Consider the following 23,473-nt stretch of genomic DNA (forward strand, 5'->3'; position numbering starts at 1 on the left):
CTTTTGATTCACCAACAAATTATAACACTGTTTACAGGATGAATTAACTGCATTAATTATGTTACATGTTGTCACAGATTTTCAGAGATTAACTAATATAAAATAACAAAAGCACATTAATGATTGTTGGTATGAAGGTCAAGATAACACATGAAGTGCATATGAACAATATTTTGTTTAAGTAAATGATTTTCAATAAACAAATGTGATGAATATGAACTGTTATCTTAGATTCATATAAAGTCAATATAACATTTATGTTAAAACAAGACAAATTTTATGACATTGTATGAATCAAACTCTCACTTCCTCCTCCCCCCTCCTAATGAAGCTCACACTCAGCTTCTGCTTCTTTTAAACTTTTCAAATCACAGCCCACAACAGCAGTCTGACCTCATTATCAAAACACCCAACTGACTGAAATTGATGTATAATTAATGCTTTGTAGACCAGATATTTGAGAATTTTGAGAAGATAGCTAATAATGAAGCTCAATGAGCTTTTAATTTTGTGGCTAAACTGAAGGTTTTCTTGACATTTTGGATGTTATGTCAGCAAAACTATAAGTATACAGACATACAGATACTGTTACAGTATTAGATTTTCCAGCTGGAATTAGAACCTACTTGTGAACTGGAACTTCATGTCATGCTCATACATTTAATTTTAGTTTTTGAAAGTCTGTTGTCTCCATCCATCCATCCATCCATCCATCCATCCATCCATCCATCCATCAATCTTCAATCACTTATCCAAAAACAGGTTGCGGAGGGAGATGCCAGTCATCCTCTTGACACCCTTTTGGTCATGGGCAGTGGTGGCCCAAAGGTTAGAGAAGTGAACTTGTGACCGGAAGGTTGCTGGTTAGGGTTAGGGTTAGGATTTTTGAAAGTCTGTTGTCTCCATCCATCCATCCATCCATCTTCAATCGCTTATCCAAAAACAGGTTGCGGAGGGAGATGCCAGTCATCCTCTTGACATCCCTCATGGGCAGTGGTGGCCCAAAGGTTAGAGAAGTGAACTTGTGACTGGAAGGTTGCTGGTTCAGTCCCCCGACAGGCAGGATAAATCTGGGTGGGGAAAGTGAAAGGCAGCGCTTGCCCCTCTTGCCCCCCCCTATCATTACCACCACTGAGGTGTCCTTGAGCAAGGCCCTTAACCCCAACCACTCCAGTGGGCTTCCAGGTGTGAATGTGTAACTGTGTGTGAATGTGATCAGGGCGTCCCTGCAAAAGAGAGCATCGCTCTCAGTGTGCCTACCCTGAATAAATAAAGGTTAAAAAAAAAGAAAGAAAAAGACCCACCTTTCATGACCACAGGTGAGAGTAGTGACCACTATACTGCTCAGATTGTATGGCCAATCTCACGTTCCATTTTTCCCGCACTTGAGAACAAAACAGCAAGATACTTGAACTCCCTCACTTGGGGTAAGGACTCATTCCCTAATCGGGGTAGATAATCCACTGGTTCCCTGCTGAGAACCATGGCCTCAGAGTCAGAGGTGCTGATCTTTAACCCAGCCACTTCAAACTGATGATGCCATCAGAACCACATCATCTGTAAAAAACAGCTTTGCAATCCTCAGGCCACCAAACTGCAAATCCTTCCTTCCATGACTACCCCTTGTGATCCTGTCCATGCATATCATGAACAGAATTTGGGATAAGGCGCAGCCCTGGCAGAGGCACCCTCGCCAGGAAAGAGTTCCAGCTTTGGGCGTACAGATATTGAATGGGCCTGAGCAGTGACCCCCTCACCTAATATTCTCACAGCACCTCCCACAATGTCTCCCGAGGAACCCAGTCATATGCCTTCTCCAAATCCAGTCCTGTCTGCAGTGTGAACCAAATATCTGGGACCATTCCTGGTAGGCCGACTGTGATGCTGGGACTCATCAATCCTTCTTTACAGCCAACCTCAGTGACATACTCCCAGGTGACAGAGCTTCTCACCACCCGCCCACCACCCTGCGGAGGAAACTCATTTCAGCCGCTTGTATCTGAGATCTGGTTCTGTTGGTCATGACCCAAAGTTCATTACCATAGGTGAGGTAGGAACATAGATTGACCGGGAAATAGGGAGCTTTGCCTTTCGGCTCAGCTCCTTCTTTCCCACAACAGACTGGTGCAACGACCTCATTACTGCTGCCGCTGCCCCGATCCATCTGTCAATGTCACACTCCATCCTCCCCTCACTCGTGAACAAGACCCCAAGATACTTGAACTCCTCCACTTGAGGCAAGAACTCTCCTCCAACCTGGAGGGGGCAAGCCACCTTTTTCCGGTTGAGAACCATGGCTTCGGACTTGGAGGTGCTGATTCTCATCCCAGCTGCTTTGTACTCGGCTGCAAACTGCCCCAGTACATGCTGAAGGTCCTGGTTCAGGACAACATCATCCATTAAAAGCAGAGATGAGATCCTGTGGTCCCCAAACTGGACTCCCTCTGGCCGCTGGCTGCGCCTAGAAATTCTGTCCATAAAAATAATGAACAGAACTGGTGATAAAGGGCAGCCCTGCCAGAGTCCAACATGCACTGGGAACAGGTCTGACTTATTGCTGGCAATGCAAACCAAGCTCCTGCTCCGGTCATACAGAGATTGTACGGCCCTTAGCAGAGGGCCCCGAACTCCATACTCCCAAAGCACCTCCCACAGAATGCTGTGAGGGACACAGTCGAATGCCTTCTCCAAAACATATGTGGACTGGTTGGGCAAACTCCCATGAACCCCCAAGCACCCTGCAGAGGGTATAAAGCTGGTCCAGTGTTTCACAACCAGGATGAAAACCGCATTGTTCTTCCTGGATCCGAGGTTTGACTATCGGCCAAATTCTTCTCTCCAGTACCCTGGAATAGACCTTCCCAGGGAGGCTGAGGAGTGTGATCGCCCTATAGTGGGAGCACACCCTCCAGTCCCCCTTCTTAAATAGAGGGACCACCACCCCAGTCTGCCAGTCCAGAGGCACTGTCCCCAACTGCCACGCGACGTTGCAGAGGCGTGTCAACCCTGCAACATCCAGAGATTTATACTGATACTCAGGGCGGATCTCATCCACCCCTGGTGCCTTGCCACTGAGGAGTTTCCGAACTACCTCAGTGACTTCAGCTTGGGTCCCCAGCCTCTGCTTCCTCTACAGAAGGTGTGTCAGTGGGATAGAGGAGATCCTCGAAGTATTCCTTCCACTGTCCAACAGTATCCCCAGTCGAAATCAACAGTTCCCCACCACCACTGTAAACAGTGTCGGCAGGGCACTGCTTCCCCCCCGAGGAGCCAGACGGTTTGCCAGAATCTCTTTGAGGCCGACAGGTAGTGCTCCTCCATGGCCTCCCCAAACTTTTCCCATACCCGGGTTTTTGCAACTGCAACCACCTGGGCCGCTCGATAGGACTCCTTCTTCAGCCTGATGGCATCCATTACCTGAGGTGTCCACCACCGGGCTCAGGGATTGCTGCCGCGACAGGCGCCGGAGACCTTATGGCCACAGCTCCAAACGGCCGCATCAACAATGGAGGTGGAGAACATGGTCCATTTGGACTCAATGTCTCCAACCTCCCTCGGTCAAAGCTCTCCTGGAGTTGACTTGTTTTTTTTTAACTTATCTGTGTCTTCAGAATCTGCATTTGGGTTCAGCCTGGATCCATGACTGTATGATCTGGCCAGAACGAAACCCAGCAGACTTAGATAAAGTCCTTAATGATGTTGAGCACTGTAAGCGTTCCACCTGTTGTGCGTTGTATTGATGTCTGAGTGTTTTCTACACCCCATGATTCAGTGTCTGCCATAACTATAGTCTGTCCTCTTTCTCAAATAAAAAAGTCACCCTCAGAGTATCCTCTGCTGACAGGTGCAGGCAGTATTTCTTGCAGTGATGAAAACATGGCAAAATTGTAACTGTAACAGTCTGTTTGAAAGCGTAACCAAATAACTGAGTACTTGAATTGCAAAACTAACATGATACATTGCTTGTTACAACAAAAAATAATCTAAGTACTTTAATGTATTATTTTGTAAGTGTTAGTCCTAACAATGGTCATGAGTTGTTGGTGTTTGAGTTATTTTGTCATGTCTAAAGTCATCAAATTTGTGACTTGAGTCAGACAGGAGTCCAAGTCATGTGTTACCTGCAGCTGGAGAAATTAGCAACTAAAAGCACAAGGAATATATTCATATTAGCATGCATTATTATTGGCAGTTTCAATGCAGAAAGGCGAAGGTACATTGCTGCAGAGAATGAAATCAGCATCCAATGACTGCTTTATCTATTGATCATTACACAATTTATTTAATCTATAAAATCCCCAAAAGTCATCAGTTCCCAAAGTGATGTCTTTCATTTACACAACTCAGATGAAATACTGACTGCATTATTGATCCTGAGTTATAAATCACACATCTTTTACTTTATGTCGCTCAATACAAAATGTAAAAAATCAAGCAGTTTTTAAAGGTATGACATTTTGTGGAAGAGTGTGACTTGACACTCTTGGTAAGTAGAAACACACGATAAATGTGCTGTAAAAACTAAACAGGACGTAAAAGAGGATAAAAACCTGCAAAACTGGTGAGTGTACTCTGTGGTTTTGCAACTATGAGTAACTTAATCAACATTAACACAGTCATTTGATTTGCTGATATGAAAACAATGATTACTGAAGTTTTCAACTCCTGACAGACAATCTAAAGTGGTAGTCATGAATAAAAACTTTTGCACAAACTAATATTATTGTTATCTGTAACTAAAGCAATCATCTCAGAGGCTATTGTGTCCTCAGGTGACTGCAGCTCATTAATGAAGTCCCTTAGGTCAAAGGTCATGTCAACATGTTTGTCCCCGAGGCATCTTCACATTAATCACAGTTTCCACTAGTTCCCTCTGTTGCAAATTACAGTCCGAGCTGTAAACCTGTGAGACCAATCAGCCTGAGCAGACCTCAGCACTGGTTTCACTGGTCCACAGAGGGCTTAGGAGCATATTGGCCTCCCTCCAGACCACCCTGTGACATCACACCTCAGGACGGACACACACACAGGCATTTGGTCCAACAATACAAAAGTTTAATTAGTTTTACTGGTCACTAAAACAATGTTGGATATGAACTTTAATGTCCAGATTCATTTAGTGTTAAAATCACACACACACACACACACACACACACACACACACACACACACACACACACACACACACACACACACACACACACAAACACACACTATCATGAAGATTTCCCTTAATCAACAACTGTCCATGACAGCTGGAACTTGCAGAGCTCAAACTTTCTAATCCATTGAAGCTCTTTAAGATTTAGGCCTGAAATCATAGCATAAACACAGGTGTTACCAATGACACTCATAAATGGTCGTTCCAGAGCTCTCCCATCCCATAGCAGAGTGTTAATACTGGGCCAACATGCACAATAGCAGCACCCTGTCTCTGTTCAACCTGAATGGAACGGAACCTTAATTAGCATAACTGGTACCAGTTCTACTCAAGCTTATGGGAGATTCTGGAGAAACACACTAAAACCCAACATATCTCTGTTGCATGACCTTTGAAGAAATACTTCTATAAAAGTACACACACACACACACACACACACACACACACACACACACACACACACACACACACTTCTAGGAACATACTGACAGTTTTTTTTTCAAATGTACACATTTGTTTATTTGCTGCTGGTCTGATCAACTATGTTTTAAAGATCTCAGTTATACCCTGAGGACCCCTGTCTCACTTCCTGGTTTAATGACATTTTACTATATTTTTTCATTTCTTTGATTATCTATGATGTGGGTCTTTCTTGAGCGATTTGATATATTTTCTCAAATTCAGTGACTATAAAACAGAGGTTCCAATTCATGGCTTCAATGTTCAATAGCCCTTGCAGTTGAATCTAGGAACACATTTTGGCATTTTTGGCTTTTGACCATTTAGTCACAGAAAATGCCAATTGTCAGCCTCATCACAGGTTGGTTGAAAGGAAACAACAGTCTTTTGTTAACAGTTCACATACTGTTTAAAGTTTTTAAGTCCTTTTCAAGAGGTTAAACCCTTCAGCATTAGGAAAAGTCAAAAAAAAGTTTAACCATCTTATGATCAGCCGCTTCCAAAATTAAACAATAATCTAAATAAGTGTGATATAAAACACAATAAGAAACTTCTGTTTTGACAACAGTCATATTTTTTTTCACTTCTTGCTTTCCCGCAGATGTGACTGAAGCAAATAATGCTTCACTTGAATTAGAGGGTGACACACACATGGATTTTCACTCCTGTTCAATCCCAATCCCTGAAGAATGTATCCCATTCCTCTAAACAAGCTCCGGGCTGAAAAATGTATCTAACTCTAAAGTGCCAAAAACTTCAGTTCCTTGAATGTCCACTTGAAACTGTCTCCAAGAGCGAGTCAATTCCTGTAGAACAGCAGAAATGCAGAAACATGCTTACAGCCAAATAACTGTTTTGGTCTCATTCAGCCCTGTTCATGACAAATCAACACATCTTACAAACAGTGTTTAAAACTTCAGATTTGCCTGAAGGCTTGGTCAGTGCAGATCAGTGTCCTATGCTCTGAGTCGCAAAGCTGTCTTCCTTAAATCTAACTCAGACTCCATTGTGGCATTTGATTTTTGGTGGCTGTACCATGCATTGTCATTCCACATGTGTCATGTACTGGTCAGGTGGCTGCAACCAACAACAAGCCACCAGAGTAGACAGGTGAGGATAAAAAAGACAATGGAATGACTAGTTCTATTTTCAAAATAAAGATAATTAATGTTCATTCATACTGTAACTGCATATCTAAAATTGACCTGCTGTTATTGTGATTTCTGTCCTGCCCTTTGCCCGTTTTTTCCTGTCCCATCCCAGTCAGTTGAAAAGTGAAACTGACTCCCACAGGAATTCCATGTCCCACAGGATTCCTGAAAAACTGTCAGCATCTAATTTAATGGCTGCTTCCAAAACAGAAGCGTCTTAATAATTGTTGTCTAACTAGTACTGCTAACGATAATGACGTAGAACTGATTGGGATATAAAAGCAGATGTCGCTGACAGTTAGTGATGACCACAACAGTCTGGACAGAGGATAAGGGTGGGGAGTTTAATAGCTGGGCAAGTTTAGGCTGCATAGTATATTGTACATTTTTTTTTTTTTTTACTTTTCTACTTGCTTTTTTCATTTTTTTTTCAAAATGAAGCCTTTAATGAAACAAATCATTTTGGGTAAGCAATGGGAACAAACCTTTTCAATATTTGCAGTGGTGTTTTGCCTCTCATAACAAGAATGATGCCAAATTCAGCTGTATCAAATTCATCTTATTTTATTCTTGGAGCTTATTTGAATGTTGGAAACTTAAAATACTTATATTTTGGGGTAACTGCATTGCTATACATTGTCATTATTATTGCCAACACATCTCTCATTGTGGTTATCTGTCGTTGTTAACTGAAATGTGTGTGATGAGATCATGTTTTGTTTAAAGATTTAAGAATGGTGCTAAATCTAACAGAACCAGCTTCATCTTATTTTATTTTTGAAGCTTATTTGCATGTTGGAAACTTAAGATACTTGTATTTCATGTTAACTGCTTTGCTTTACATTATTATTGTTATTGTCAACACATCTCTCATTGTGGTCATCTGTCTGAACAGAAGTTTACATGAACCTATGTACATTTTTCTGTGCAGCCTGTTTGTAAATGAACTGTATGGTAGTACAGGCTTGTTTCCTTTCCTTCTGATTCAGATTCTCTCTGACATTCACACTGTTTCGGCTCCCTTCTGTTTCCTTCAGATCTTCTGTATCTATACTTATGCAAATGTAGAGTTTTGTAATTTAGCCGTCATGTCTTATGACAGATATCTTGCTATCTGTTGTCCTCTACAGTATAACACACGCATGACAAGTAATAAGGCACTTATCTTAATTATTGTGGTATGGTTGTACTCTTTTGTAAAGTTCATGATTACTTTATCCTTAAACATCCGTTTGACACTGTGTGGAAACATCATTAACAGTTTGTATTGTCATAATTACCTTGTTGCTAAGTTGGCATGTTCTGACACCAAAGTGAATAACATTTATGGACTTTTTGGTATTGTTATCACAATCTTAGTCCCTCTACTTCCAATCCTTTTCTCTTACATGACAATTCTTAAAATCTGTTTTTCTGGTTCCAAACAGACGAGACAAAAAGCTGCGAGTACCTGCACACCTCACCTCGTGTCTCTGTTGAACTTTTCTTTTGGCTGCTGCTTTGAAATAGTTCAGAGTAGATTTGATATGACCAGTGTACCACATATCCTACGAATCATTCTGTCTTTGTATTGTCTCATCATACAACCACCCTTGAATCCCATCATGTTTGGACTGCAAATGTCCAAAATACGAAATACATGTAAAAATATTTTCTGTAATAAACTGTTGACTGGTCAGAGAGATGATGTGTAAAAAAGAATCACTAAATGTCCTGTCCTGTTTTGTGCTGTGACAGTGTCTTTGTCAGTTTTAATGTGTAGTGTGGTGAAAAAATGTTCAAATAATACATTTAAAACAACAAAATACAAATAAAAATAAAACAACAGTGAAAAATTACTAGATACAAACTGTTTGCCACTAAAATGTTTACAAAGGGGCTATATCTTCAAAACAAAACTAAAGAAAAAATAGTATTTGGAAAATGTATATATAAATGGTCTTAAAGCAGCAAGAAATGTTGATTTCATGAAGTTTAAGTTCACAAAAGAACTCTTGCAAAAAGCAACCACAGTAAGCACATGGCAGAAATCTGCCACCAATTCTCTGATAGGTGGTGTTTTTTTATTCAGCTGACGGTGACCCACAGAAAATGTGGGACTGTGAATTTCTTTTTGCTTCTAATAATCTTTATCGCCTTTGTAAGATTTAACATGTATTAGAAAGTTGATTCCATATTACTCATTCTTGAGAACTACATAGTTTGAAACATAGACACATTGACCGAGCTACACACACACTGACCGGCATGTTGGAAGTGACAATCAATGGCACTTGGAGAGTTCGGTCCTTGGCCATGGCCAGTAGTCCATGTCATATATATATATATATGTATATATATACATACTAAGGGTGGGGGAAATTTCAGATTGTTGGACGAATCTGAATCGATTCACAATTGTCCAAATTTCGATTATTTAAATCTGTTAATTAAAGTAATACAGAAGGTTTTAAATAATGCGGAACTAAGAAGCGTGGTACGCGTCATCTCCGGGACACTTTGGGATGCGCACCTGGAGCGGACACGCTGTCACGCGCACAGAGGAAAACAAACATGGCTGACCGCCAGCCACCTCGCCCGTGAGATCAGAACAGCTCCTTCTAATTTAACAGCAGATGTGTGGAAACACTTTGGCTTCTACAACGTTGACGGCGGAAGCGAACTGGACAAGAGCTATGTTATATGTAAGCTGTGTCGTGCTAAAATAAAATACTTTGGCAACACAACAAACATGAGAAGCCATGTAACTCGATTCTACCCGACGGAGGAGTCAGGGAGACGGCAGGCTTTTGTTGCTGCAGCCACTAGTGGTGCTACCGACCAGAGAACAATCGAGGAAGCAATGAGAAAGCTGCCACCCTCAACGGAAAAGGTGAAGTGCTGCCATTTTTTTTGGTATAGCAAAATGTTTTTTTGTGTCAGTGGTTATATACTGTATTGCACAAATGTTGGAACTTTCCAGTTTGTACACATTTCCAATAGTTTAATAAAATATAATGGAAATGAATTCAACTCTTGTTTCTTATTACAAATGCACTGTTTTTAAAAATTGCAAGTGATGAATGCTTATTCAGTGAGGCAAAAAGAAATGTGTGTTGTGAAAAAGTGCATCAATATACATAAATTAAAGATGCATCAATAATCGTTTTATAATCGAATCGTAGCCCTTGAATCGTAATCGAATTGGCAGGTGCCCAAAGATTCCCACCCCTAATACATACATATATGTATATATATATATACACAGCTCTGGAAAAAATTAAGAGTCCACTGCAAAATGATCAGTTTCTCTGTTTTTTTCTATTTATAGGTATGTATTTGAGTAAAATCAACATTATTGTTCTATTCTATAAGCTGCTGACAACATTTCTCTCAAATTTGAAATTAAAATATTGCTATGTAGTGCATTTATTGTCTTGTTTGGGACCTGATTGGACTGCTGGGATTCATGTTCTGAAAAGGTATAAGGCAGCAGATGATGATGCAGCTGACAGAGGTGACTGCAGCTGTCTGTAGCATAGCTGGTAACTGAAATGTGTGTGATGAGATCATGTTTTGTTTACAGATTTAAGAATGGTGCTAAATTTAACAGAACCAGCTTCATCTTATTTTATTTTTGGAGCTTATTTGCATGTTGGAAACTTAAGATATTTGTATTTCATATTAACGGCTTTGCTTTACATTATTATTGTTATTGTCAACACATCTCTCATTGTGGTTATCTGTCTGAACAGAAGTTTACATGAACCTATGTACATTTTTCTGTGCAGTCTGTTTGTAAATGAACTGTATGGTAGTACAGGCTTGTTTCCTTTCCTTCTGATTCAGATTCTCTCTGACATTCACACTGTTTCGGCTCCCTTTTGTTTCCTTCAGATCTTCTGTATCTATACTTATGCAAATGTAGAGTTTTGTAATTTAGCCGTCATGTCTTATGACAGATATCTTGCGATCTGTTGTCCTCTACAGTATAACACACGTATGACAACTAATAAGGCACTTATCTTAATTATTGTGGTATGGTTGTTCTCTTTTGTAAAGTTCATGATTACTTTATCCTTAAACATCCGTTTGACACTGTGTGGAAACATCATTAACAGTTTGTATTGTCATAATTACCTTGTTGCTAAGTTGGCATGTTCTGACACCAAAGTGAATAACATTTATGGACTTTTTGGTATTGTTATCACAATCTTAGTCCCTCTGCTTCCAATCCTTTTCTCTTACATGACAATTCTTAAAATCTGTTTTTCTGGCTCCAAACAGACGAGACAAAAAGCTGTGAGTACCTGCACACCTCACCTCGTGTCTCTGTTGAACTTTTCTTTTGGCTGCTGCTTTGAAATAGTTCAGAGTAGATTTGATATGACCAGTGTACCACATATCCTACGAATCATTCTGTCTTTGTATTGTCTCATCATACAACCACCCTTGAATCCCATCATGTTTGGACTGCAAATGTCCAAAATACGAAATACATGTAAAAATATTTTCTGTTATAAATTGTTGACTGGTCAGAGAGATGATGTGTAAAAAAGAATCACTAAATGTCCTGTCCTGTTTTGTGCTGTGACAGTGTCTTTGTCAGTTTTAATGTGTAGTGTGGTGAAAAAATGTTCAAATAATACATTTAAAATTACAAAATACAAATAAAAATAAAACAAAAGTGAAAAATTACTAGATACAAACTGTTTGCCACTAAAATGTTTACACGGGGGCTATATCTTCAAAACAAAATTAAAGAAAAAATAGTATTTGGAAAATGTATATATAAATGGTCTTAAAGCATCCACAGTAAGCACATGACAGAAATCTGCCACCAATTCTCTGATAGGTGGTGTTTTTTTATTCAGCTGACGGTGACCCACAGAAACTGTGGGACTGTGAACTTGTTTTTGCTTCTAATAATCTTTATCTCCTTTGTAAGATTTAACATGTATTAGAAAGTTGATTCATATTACTCATTCTTGAGAACTACATAGTTTGAAACATAGACACATTGACCGAGCTACACACACACTGACCGGCATGTTGGAAGTGACAATCAATGGCACTTGGAGAGTTCGGTCCTTGGCCATGGCCAGTAGTCCATATTGGAAAGAGAGAGAGAGAGAGAGAGAGAGAGAGAGAGGGAGCGCTCTGGAAAAAATTAAGAGTCCACTACAAAATGACCAGTTTCTCTGGTTTTACTATTTATAGGTATGTATTTGAGTAAAATGAACATCATTGTTCCATTCTATAAGCTGCTGACAACATTTCTCTCAAATTTGAAATTAAAATATTGCTATGTAGTGCATTTATTGGCAGAAAATGACATCTGGTCAAAATAACAAAAAAAGATCCAGTGTTTTCAGACCTCGAATAATGCAAAGAAAACATGTTCATATTCATTTTTAACCAACACAACACTAATATTTTAACTTAGTTGTTAAAAAAAAAAGAAATTAATCAGTACTGACAGATTATTGATGTGTTAGCAAGCTAACAAACTTTAACTTTAGCTTACTGGATTTCTGTGTATTTCAGCAAACCTTAGCAGCTTGTCTTCGTACCTGTGGATGTTTCTTTAAATTGGATGTCGACGCCCTGGATGATGACAGTGTTTTGACAGCTGGGAGGCATAATTTGATGTTGTTCCCCTTTTCTGATTTAAACTCAAAATGATGCCGGAGTTTCCGTCCAGTAAAAGCATTTCTCTCCCTGGCAGAGGCCATGATGATGAACCACCTTAGCTTACATTATGTTTACACACAGATCAAGACTACGCGGCTGGTCGTTTCTCGCGTTGATTTGTTGTGGTGTTGTGTCATAAAGTGTTGCAATGTGCGTACACTGTGCATGTGTCTGCTGCATTGTAGTATATTCTGTTTGATTTTAAAATGTAATCCTGCTCAGTAATCCCCGTTTATCAAATATACCAGTAATCTGATTACGTATTTCTTCTCTGTACTGTAATAGTAGCCTTTTTTGTATCCTAATTTCGTAACACCGTATATACATATACATATACATATACATATACATATACATATATACATACATATAGTATATAGGTATTTGAATGGTTTATTTCAGTATTATCAACTTGGAAAAGACAATGAGGATAATTTAGACATTACTAACTTCTGACCAACACAGATTCATATACATGGAGCCAAATTTGACATTTTTTGTGACAGTCAGCACAACTTTCAAAATAATGTATCATCCATCATCATTCTTATTCAATTCAAAATTGAAGTTAGCAACAATAAATATGCAACAGCTGGTTACACTTTCAGAATAAAGGTCTTGGATAGGCTTAGGCACCAAAACTACTTGGTTTGGATTTGGTTTATTCGTTGGAGATGGGTGGATGTGTCAATCAATAGACTTGTTTGGGACCTGATTGGACTGCTGGGATTCATGTTCTGAAAAGGTATAAGGCAGCAGATGATGATGCAGCTGACAGAGGTGACTGCAGCTGTCTGTAGCATAGCTGGTAACTGAAATGTGTGTGACGAGATCATGTTTTCTTTACAGATTTAAGAATGGCGATATGACCAGTGTACCACATATCCTACGAATCATTCTGTCTTTGTATTTTCTCATCATACAACCACCCTTGAATCCCATCATGTTCGGACTGCAAATGTCCAAAATACGAAATACATATAAACATTTGTTCTGTAATAAATTGTTGACTGGTCAGAGAGATAATGTGTAAAAAAGTATCACTAAGTTATTCTTAATAGTTGGTCTGAAATGTCCCGATTGTGTGCTGTGACAGTGTCTTTGTCAGTTTTAATGTGTAGTGTGGTGAAAAAATGTTCAAATAATACATTTAAAATGACAAAATACAAATAAAAATAAAACAACAGTGAAAAATTACTAGATACAAACTGTTTGCCACTAAAATGTTTACAAAGGGGCTATATCTTCAAAACAAAACTAAAGAAAAAAATAGTATTTGGAAAATGTATATATAAATGGTCTTAAAGCAGCAAGAAATGTTGATTTCATGAAGTTTAAGTTCACAAAAGAACTCTTGCAAAAAGCATCCACAGTAAGCACATGGCAGAAATCTGCCACCAATTCTCTGATAGGTGGTGTTTTTTTATTCAGCTGATGGTGACTGTGAATTTGTTTTTGTTTCTAATAATTTTCATGTATTAGAAAGGTGGTTCCATATTACTCATTCTTGAGAACTGGGAGAAAACTGTACCTTACGGGGTTCTGATTTTTACTAGTCAATTATGTCTGTGAAGATTCTCAGTCATCGAGGTCGCCAGGTTGTTTTGCCTCTCATCCAATAAGCTTCTTGGACAAGAGGCGAAACGGCTTCAAGTTGCCTATGACAACCCTTGCTATGAACTAATCAATTATGCTGGAAAATGTATCTTAAAAGATTAAACTCCTGACCATTAAACTTCAAACCTCAACGTTTGGATTGAAGCGTGGTTTTGAGTCATGGATAGGATCATTTTTCAGATTAGATAAAAAAAAAAAATGCTCTAATGTAGCCTCTTCTTTCTGTTTGTAGTTACCACTATTGTAACATTGTAACAGTAACTACTCTATAATAGCACTACTACTACTACTACCACTAATAATAATAATCTACAATACTAATATACTTTATGACACATTACCCTATGAAGTACAAGAATTCTACAATACAATGTGTCATGCAATGTCCTGCCCCCAGGATAAACGTCACCAGTAACAGCCAATCAGCAATAAACAATTTGTCACAAACAGGGCCAGTGTTGCTAGATGTGTGATAATTATTGTATTTGTGGCATAATTATAACAGCTGTATTATATATGATAAATAATAATAATTAAAAAAAGCTGAATGTTTGATAATTTTGACATGTCCATAAACCTGCAACAAAATCAAGGGCAGCCAATCATATCAGCATTGCGCTGATGAAGCACCTGGTGGAGCAGTGACACAGTTTGGGCCTTTTATTTTGACGGGGTAACAGGAGTGATTGTGAGATGAGCTGCCACCGATTCAGTATGAAGTTATACACAGTTGCTTTCTTGTTCAAATGACAGAGCCTCTGTGTAGTATGGTGCACATGGCATAGTTTTGCCATTCAGTGTACTGTCTTGTCCCCTTCCCAGGTTGTTTCTGTATATATGATCATTTTAGTTAGAATATGATCATTTTAAAGTCTCAGTACAGTATTGCTGTATTTTGCATCTGGCAATACTGAACAGGCTGCAGGTGGTTTGTACGTCAAAGGGAAAACAGCAGCAGACATTGCCAAAGTTACAATAAAGATCACATTATTATACTAAAATATGACAAAAACAGAGGGAACTACAAATAAAGTCCTGTGTCTAATTAAGCTTGCCTCAAATGAAGGCCTGGTACCCTCTACAGGTGAGATAATTAAAAGCACTAAATGAGAATTTACGATAGTTTGTACTGGATAAAGTGTGTAGCAGTATGAATTCTATGATGAGTGAGATAAGTTTTGGTGTTACAGGCAACATCAAAATTACTAGCCCCCCTTTGAAATTAAAAGTTTTTTTAACAGAGCAAGGAATTTTCAACATAACATTTCTAAACATACTAGTTTTCTTTAGAAAGCATAAAATATTTCTATTTACACACAATAACAGAATTATTTCAGAAAAAACAAAAATTGCCATATTATTACCCCCCTTAAGAAGTAACCTTTTTGTTGAGCCATAGCGCAAACCACTATTGTGCAATGATGAGACTGAAAATGACTCAAAGCTTGTGAAATCAAGTTAAAACTGAGGGTTATCTTTCAATTTACATACAGTATAAAAACTTCAGTAAAGGTTTGAGGTGAGAAAGCATCATGCCAAAAACAAAAGAAATCAGTTTAGACTTGAGAAAAAGAATTGTTGATGCTCACAAAGCAGGAGGAGGATATACAAAGTTATCACAGTGTTTCCACGTGTCAAGAACTGGAGTGAGAAGTATCATCAAGAAATTCAAAGAGAGCCACACAATACAAAACAAGCCTGGCAGAGGTAGGAAGCCAAAGATTTCAAAGACTCTAGAAAGAAAACTAAAGAGGGATATTTCTAAAGTAGACTTGCACCGATTAATCGGCAATGCTCAGAATCGGGCTGGTTTTCACGTGACAGGCCCTGACCAGTGACCGGCCGGTCAGCATCACATATCCGATTCTGTGCCGGTCATTTTCACGTGTTCTGCATGATGGTCACGTCATGCGCACAGCAGACAAACTATACACTCAGACACATGCTTGCATGAAGATGGTGGCAGCGGCAGATTCCAAGAACAGGATAAAGAGAAGACAGACAGTCTACAACGAGACAGAGCAGCTGACGATGTCGCAGAACAGCCGTAAACTCTCTGGTTCTTCAAGTTAATGTTAGCCAGCAGCAGACTGCTGTTCACAGAGGGACAGTTAAAATCTCACATGTTCTGGCTGAAGAATAAACAACCTGTGTTGATGTGTCTCCTCAAACATTTTCTTGTCCAGACTCGTTTAACTTCTGCGTCTGTTTTTCTCACGGAAAAGTTTTACTGCAGAAAACTATTGCACCACGTCCGTCTCCAGTTTGTTTACATCTGCTTCCGCAGGAGATCACGTGAAATCGCGTCCTGCGAAATCCAGCGAGATTCCATGATCTCATGAGATCACGTTCACCCGATTCCTAATCTTAATATAAAACTATAATAAGTCTCGAGCTGTAACCTGGAGGACTTTGAAGAAAATTTAAATAGTATTTAATGAATATTTAATAGTCAGTGTCTTATCATGAACATCCAATTTATTTTTACAAGAAAAGTTGCAAAAATGTTTGTGAATGCTCTCAATTACAGTTCTTAGAAAGACTAAAAATTGGAATCCGTAGGTCAGACCATTCATAAAATCAGAAATCGTAATCAGCCTAGAAAATTGAAATTGGTGCATCTCTAGTCTAAAGATCCCAGAACAACTGCCAAGACATGAGTGAATTACTTAGCAAAGTCGGAAATTGTCGTCTCAAAGAAGACAATCACTAGAGCCCTGCATAGGAATGGACTGTGAGGTTGCAGACCAAGAAAAACTCGACTTCTGCAGAAGAGACACCTTCAAGCCAGACTGAAGTATGCTAAGAACAACCTGGAAAAACATTATGCACACTGGAAGCATGTCCTTTGGTCAGATGAGACAAAACTAGAGCTCTCTGGCCACAGAGACGTTGCTTATGTTTGGAGAAAGAAGGGAGAGGCGTGTAATCCAAAGAACACCGTCCCCACAGTGAAACGCGGTGGTGGGAGTACTATGCTGTGAAGATGCTTCAGTGTGTCTAGAACTGGGAATCTCATCAAGGTGGAAGAAATCATGAAGAAAGAAGGATATATGAAGATTTTGAAAGAAAACCTCAAGCAGTCAGCAGCAAAACTGGGTCTGGGTTGTCGCTTTGTCTTCGAACACGACAACGACAAAAAGATGGTATTGTCCTGCTGACAGTAGCATCAGATCAGAAAACATTCTGAAGGGCAGTTACAAACAGTATATTTTGGTGTTCAGTCTGGAGGAACTGTTGTACAAACCTCTGTCATTGAGAAAGTTTTGGAGCTACTTCTAGATTTTCTTTGAGCGTGCTAATACAGTAAATTGGTCACTGAACCTGTCAACCTGTCTATAAACAGGTATCAAGCCTTGAGGATGAAGTGGGGGTGGTTCTCTCAATCTTTAAGAGTATAAAACAACTGATGTGACTGCTGCCGTCTGCAACACAACAGCTGAAAAAACAAACTGTGTGTAATGTGACCATGTTTTGTCCTGTGAGGGAGGGAAATGGATTGTAAGTTTAAGTGCATTGTGCTTCGTGCTCTTCTAACCGGACCTGTCGATCATTTTCAAGTAAAAGTCCAGTGAAACAGTGAAAAGAAATGTTACAATGTCACTGCTTTTTAAATGTCTTTGAAGCAAGCAGGATTAAAAAAAGAGAAACAAAATTCTAATAATAATTTTTTTCCCTTTTTTTAAAGAAAGATGTTAAATGCAACTTTATCAACTTTGTTTTATTTCATTCTTAAAGCGTATGTGCATGTACGAACATTAAGATACTTACAGTTCATGGTTATTGCATTGTTATACGTTATAATTATTATTGCCAACAAATTTCTCGTAGTACAGAAATAGTAACTGTATGGTAGTACAGGGTTGTTTCCTTTCCTTATGATTCAGATTCTCTCTGACATTCACACTGTTTCTGCTTCTTTTTGTTATCTGCAGATTTTCTGTTTGTATTCTTATGTAAATATAGAATTATGTAATTTAGCTGTCATGTCTTATGACAGATATCTTGCTATCTGTTTTCCTCTACAATATAACACACGTATGACATTTAACAATGTATTAATCTTTATCGTTGTGATATGGTGGTACTCTTTTGTCAGATGTGTCATCAATATATCCTTAAGCATCCATTTGACACTGTGTGGAAACAGCATTAACAGTTTGTATTGCCATAACTACCTAATTATTAAGTTGGCGTGTTCTAACACTAAAGTGATCAGTCTGAGAGGACAACGGCATCCGTGATTGATTAGTGATCAATGTGCCCTCCTCTCCTCCCTCACCTGTTAACTCTGCTGTGATAAGATCTGAAACTCTCCTGAAACTCTCCTGTTTTACGTATAGGCCTCCTTATACAGTTGTTTAATTTTATATGGTTGGTGTCATTAACCATCGCGTTAGTTTCTGTTGTAATAAACTCCGTCATTAACAACAGACTCCTCCACACGCAGATTCTCTGCTGCTGTGAAAACTGAATCGCGGGGGATTAATATGTAGGGAAAAACCCAGAATGCAAGATAGGTTTTGTCTTTTTGTCTTTATAAAACATCCTGCTGATGAAGAAAGTCAACAGATCAGATACAGACAGGGTCAGAGAATCACTGACCTCCTCTGTGTGTGTCTGCACTGTACGTGTGTGTATGGAGGAGCTGCACTGATGCAGAGAGGAGAGATGCTGCAGCCGTGTGATAATAAATTACATCAAAATTTAAATGCCAGCACTCATCAGTACTCTGGTCTTTAATAAGCCCCACGTGCGAATTTAAATGGATTTTAGTAATCAAATTACTCAAATTACTCTAGGAATCGTTTCAACCCTAAAATTAATGTCTTCTCTGTAATTTTCACACTTTGCAAAGTCATCCTGCGGGCCGGACTGGACCCTCTGGCAGGCCGGTTTTGGCCTGCGGGCCGTACATTTGACACCCCTGGTCTAAGACTTGGTAGGCACTGTCTTAAGCCAAGAGTTACCAGTTCAGTCTCACTTCACATTTAGATGAAATGGTCACTGGTGTTGGATGTTGGTTCATTCAAATTGGTTGATTTACCCTATGCTCGAACATGGTATTATGGACACAAGTCAACTATCAATGCACTCCCATTTTAACTTGTTTTCATTCTTACTGCCATTTAAATGTTTATTGGTGCTGCTGCTTAAACTGAAACTTAATTTAGGTCTAGGCCTTCAAACTATAACTGCAAATTGAATAAACATTTAAACTTCTAAAGAATCCATAGAGATATTTTTCAGAAAATATTTCCTTTAATTAATATCTATACATTTATTTACATTTTTGCTAACTTTTGTGATGATTTTGGAATTCCTGTCATCACAATTTTAGACAGTTTGCAGGAAGAGCTCAAAGTCTGTCAGACAGCTAACTCTGGTATTCCCTGCTTGACATGACATGAGTGAGGGGGGACTGCTGTGATGTTGGCAGTGTTTTGTCATGAAGAGGTAAAAGCACCAGACATTGCTGCAGCCTGCCATTATTTACTGCAGCAGCCTGCAACACAGGAGATGACAAATGTCAAACAGAGTGTAAGATGAATGTTCCTTATTCAAAGAATCTATTTGATTTTATACAATAATTAAGGGTGGGGAGCAATTGGTAAGGTTATGGTGTTATGGTGCTTGTGAGGTTTTTTTCCCCTTTATGCTTAATTGTGTTAAAAGAAAGGGCCAGTGAAGCCGTGTTGTCAGTGTAATACTCAGCAAATATGAAAATAATGCCTGTGTTATTCAGAATGATGTCCTCAATTAAAACAAATTGTTCATTTTGGCTTAAAAAATGAAAAGCAAACGTTGTGTCACCTAAAACAAGAATAATGGTAAATTCAACTTTATCTTACTTCATTCTTAGCACTTATATACATGTAGGAATTTTGAGATACTTGTATTTCATGTTAACTGCTTTGCTTTACATTGTTATTGTTATTGCCAACACATCTCTCATTGTGGTCATCTGCCTGAACAGAAACTTACATGAACCCATGTATCTTTTTCTGTGCAGCCTGTTTGTAAATGAACTGTATGGTAGTACAGGTTTGTTTCCTTTCCTTCTGGTTCAGATTCTCTCTGACATTCACACTGTTTTCGCTCCCTTCTGTTACCTGCAGATCTTCTGTTTGTACACATATGCACATGTAGAATTTTGTAATTTAGCCGTCATGTCTTATGACAGATATCTTGCGATCTGCTGTCCTCTACAATATAACACACGTATGACATTTAAGAAGGCAGTTATCTTTATTGCTGTAATATGGTTGTACTCTTTTGTGAAATTTCTGATTACTTTATCTTTAAACATCCGTTTGCCACTTTGTGGAAACATCATAAACAGTTTGTATTGTCATAACTACCTTGTTGCTAAGTTGGCATGTTCTGACACCAAAGTGAATAATATTTATGGGCTTTTTGGTACCGTTGTCACTGTCTTAGTCCCTCTGCTTCCAATCCTTTTCTCTTACACTAAACTTCTTAAGGTTTGTTTTTCTGGTTCCAAACAGACGAGACAAAAAGCTGTGAGTACCTGCACACCTCACCTTGCTTCTCTCCTGAACTTTTCTTTCGGCTGCTGCTTTGAAATAGTTCGGGCCAGATTTGATATGACCAGTGTACCCAATGTCCTAAGAGTCATTCTGTCTCTGTATTTTCTTATCATACAACCACTTTTAAATCCTATCATGTATGGATTACAAATGTCCAAAATAAGGAACATATGTAAACATTTGCTCTGGGGTAGAGATGCTGTGTAGGAGTAATAATAGAGGTGTGTCAGTGAATATTTTAAAATATTTAAATTTTAAAGAGAAAATATATTGCAACACAATGGGGAAAACGCAGTTTTCTTGATGAAGTGAAATAAAGTTCCAGTAATAAATTTGGAAAACAATGAAAACATGACATGAGTTTTTCAGACTTCAGACTGCGTTTCTTGTATTTGTTTCAAACATCAAGGTGTGTAGTGTTAGGTTGTGAATACAGTGCAGGCAGAGCCATTATTTGGTCCTCCTGCACCCCATGCAACATTTTACCAACCCCCTTGCTTAAAATACTTAACTCCTGAATCCTGATATATACTATACTATACAAAGTGGAGTGACTCAACAGGTAAAACAAACAGACACAGGACTTTCACCTAGAAATCTGGGGTTTGTATACTATGTGAGGCCAAACACTCATCACTGACTTCTTCAAAATTTACATAATGTATCTAAGTTGTAACAAATCTTATGTACATTACACATTAACATCAACTAATTAAACAAATATACTTATTTTAACCCAAACCATATTTTCTAAGTCAAACTAAGTACTTTTATTGCATTGACCTATCCAGTTAGTTTTTGTGCCTTTATTTTGCATATGCAAAACTGACACTAGACGGGTGCCCACAAATTGTATAAATAGTGGACGATGCTTCAGGGTCTGAAAAGCCAATGCAAAAATGCGTTTAACCTTTTGTCTTTCTAATAGCCAGCTCAGGGTGAGCCCACAAGTCGTCTCATTGTACGTAAGCTTTTGAGAAAATTAGTCTCAATCACTAGCTTAATCTTCAACACGGCATGATGTTGATTTTATAAATTATGGTCCATTTAGAATAAAGTACACCATAATGCAGGGTATGCTTTTCACAAAACTCAGATCAAACTGTCAATATGAATTAAGACTATTTCTGCTTTAAATGTTTTCAGAAACATATTTTAGTGACTGTTTAGCAGTAATACGAGAAAGGCTGTGATCAGGCGGCCTCCATTATTTCCTGCTGAACAGACAAGCCAAAGCCAAGCACAGCCAAACTCGCAGTGTGTCACCCACCCACTCCACACTCTTGTCAGTACTGTGCATGTTCTGGGTGCAAAAAAGTAGAGATGGTGTGAATTCATCATGTTCAGACGTTTATGTTAAGAGACTTTTATTATGAAATTTTATGCATTTGTTTCTGCTTCCTGTCACTTTGCTCTTTCGTGTTTCTACCTTTGTTGCGGTGCAGAAGTCGCTTATGATGTACGGTCAGGATCATGTAACACAATAATTCTACTTTCAGTTGTTCATGATGTTGCTCTGTCTTGTTGATGCTGAGTGTTTATTGAATAGCTGAATTGTAGGTACAAACTCCTTTTATTAATTGCCTGTGAAGAAATTAGCTTCACCAGGAGATAATCTTACCAACTGGCCCAGCTAGCTTGTTCTGTATTACTGTGACAGTTAATGTAGTTACTGCAAAAGTTGTTTTGTATTCACACATACACATAGAGGGTATGCAGATCTCATTTTACAGTCATTAAATGCTTGCTACCACTAAGAGAACATTAATTGACAGATCCTGATGATACTGTTGGATTTAAACGATCAATGAAGTTACAGCTGCTGTGTATAAATGGGCACAGCATCTGTCTTACAGGCATTCACTTGCACCTCACTGCTATTAATTGGAATGTTAATCTTTATGACCTGTGGATTAAATGCAGTGCTGTAGAAGCAAAGTGTATGCATGTTGTGAACCGTTATATGTAGGTGTGAGCTGAGAGTAGAATTAAAAGATTGTTCTCCAATGAATTAGAAATCAGTATCAAAACTTTATACTTTATCAACAAAGTGTACTGTGACAACTACTCCATTGTCAAACTGGCATGTTATGATACAACAGTCAATAACATTTATGGACTCATTTATGCCTCTCTTGCAATCTCATGTACTGTATCTCTAATTTCTTACACTTATGTGAAGATTCTCCAAGTTTGTTTTTCTGGTTCAAAAGAGACCAGACAAAAAGCTGTCGGTACCTGCACACCTCACCTTGCTTCCCTCTTGAACTTCTCTTTTGGTTGAAATTGTGCAAAATAGATTTAACATGAAAAGTTTACCCAGAATGTTGCAAATATTTTTTATATATTTTTGTCATTATATTTTCTTGTAAGTCAGCCTCTTTTAAACCCCGTGATGTATGGGCTGAATTTATAAAAAAAATCATGGCATATATAAAAGTATGGATTTGCTGAAATATAGGAGGTGTCATCAAATCGATTTTGTCAACTCATCCAGAAGGAGTAAAGTATGCTTTCAATTGTATCTGTGTACTTGTAGTCATTAATTTTGATTTCTATTAAATCACAAACTTCTAGGCAGATCATGCATAGAGGTCTCTCTTTAAGGTAAATTTTTAGTGGAGATGTCAAGAATGTTTTAAATAACCCTTTAACTCATGTGGTCAAGGATGCAGACAGTAACTGTAGGGTTGGTGGTTCTACTGAGTTGATTTTTTTTTGACAGTCAACAAATGTATGTTTCTTTGGACAAATTCTTTTTGAAATGAACGTACACATAATTCTTAGACAATTCGTACAAGTTCTTGTTTTAAGATTTTTGGGGGGAGCTTTTTTCTTGATTTGATATGGACAGTTGAAGA

The 23,473-nt window shown here is 38.4% G+C and overlaps 3 protein-coding genes across 3 annotated transcripts; all 3 read left to right on the top strand.

Annotated features, from left to right (window-relative positions):
* The first annotated feature begins 7,365 nt into the window (after positions 1-7,365).
* LOC146328645 (olfactory receptor 52E4-like) lies at positions 7,366-8,962 on the top strand. The gene has a single exon (XM_084716445.1). The coding sequence runs from the start codon at positions 7,506-7,508 to the stop codon at positions 8,463-8,465; it is 960 nt and encodes a 319-aa protein (XP_084572571.1). The 5' UTR covers positions 7,366-7,505; the 3' UTR covers positions 8,466-8,962.
* A 1,382-nt stretch (positions 8,963-10,344) lies between these two features.
* Positions 10,345-11,426, top strand: LOC146328646 (olfactory receptor 52E4-like). The gene has a single exon (XM_084716446.1). The coding sequence runs from the start codon at positions 10,345-10,347 to the stop codon at positions 11,302-11,304; it is 960 nt and encodes a 319-aa protein (XP_084572572.1). The 3' UTR covers positions 11,305-11,426.
* An 8,463-nt stretch (positions 11,427-19,889) lies between these two features.
* LOC146328647 (olfactory receptor 4E2-like) lies at positions 19,890-20,819 on the top strand. The gene has a single exon (XM_084716665.1). The coding sequence runs from the start codon at positions 19,890-19,892 to the stop codon at positions 20,817-20,819; it is 930 nt and encodes a 309-aa protein (XP_084572791.1).
* Positions 20,820-23,473: the final 2,654 nt, after the last annotated feature.

Source organism: Lutjanus erythropterus, chromosome 4 (assembly GCF_056507025.1).
Source record: "Lutjanus erythropterus isolate fLutEry1 chromosome 4, fLutEry1.hap2, whole genome shotgun sequence".
Lineage (NCBI taxonomy): Eukaryota > Metazoa > Chordata > Actinopteri > Lutjaniformes > Lutjanidae > Lutjanus > Lutjanus erythropterus.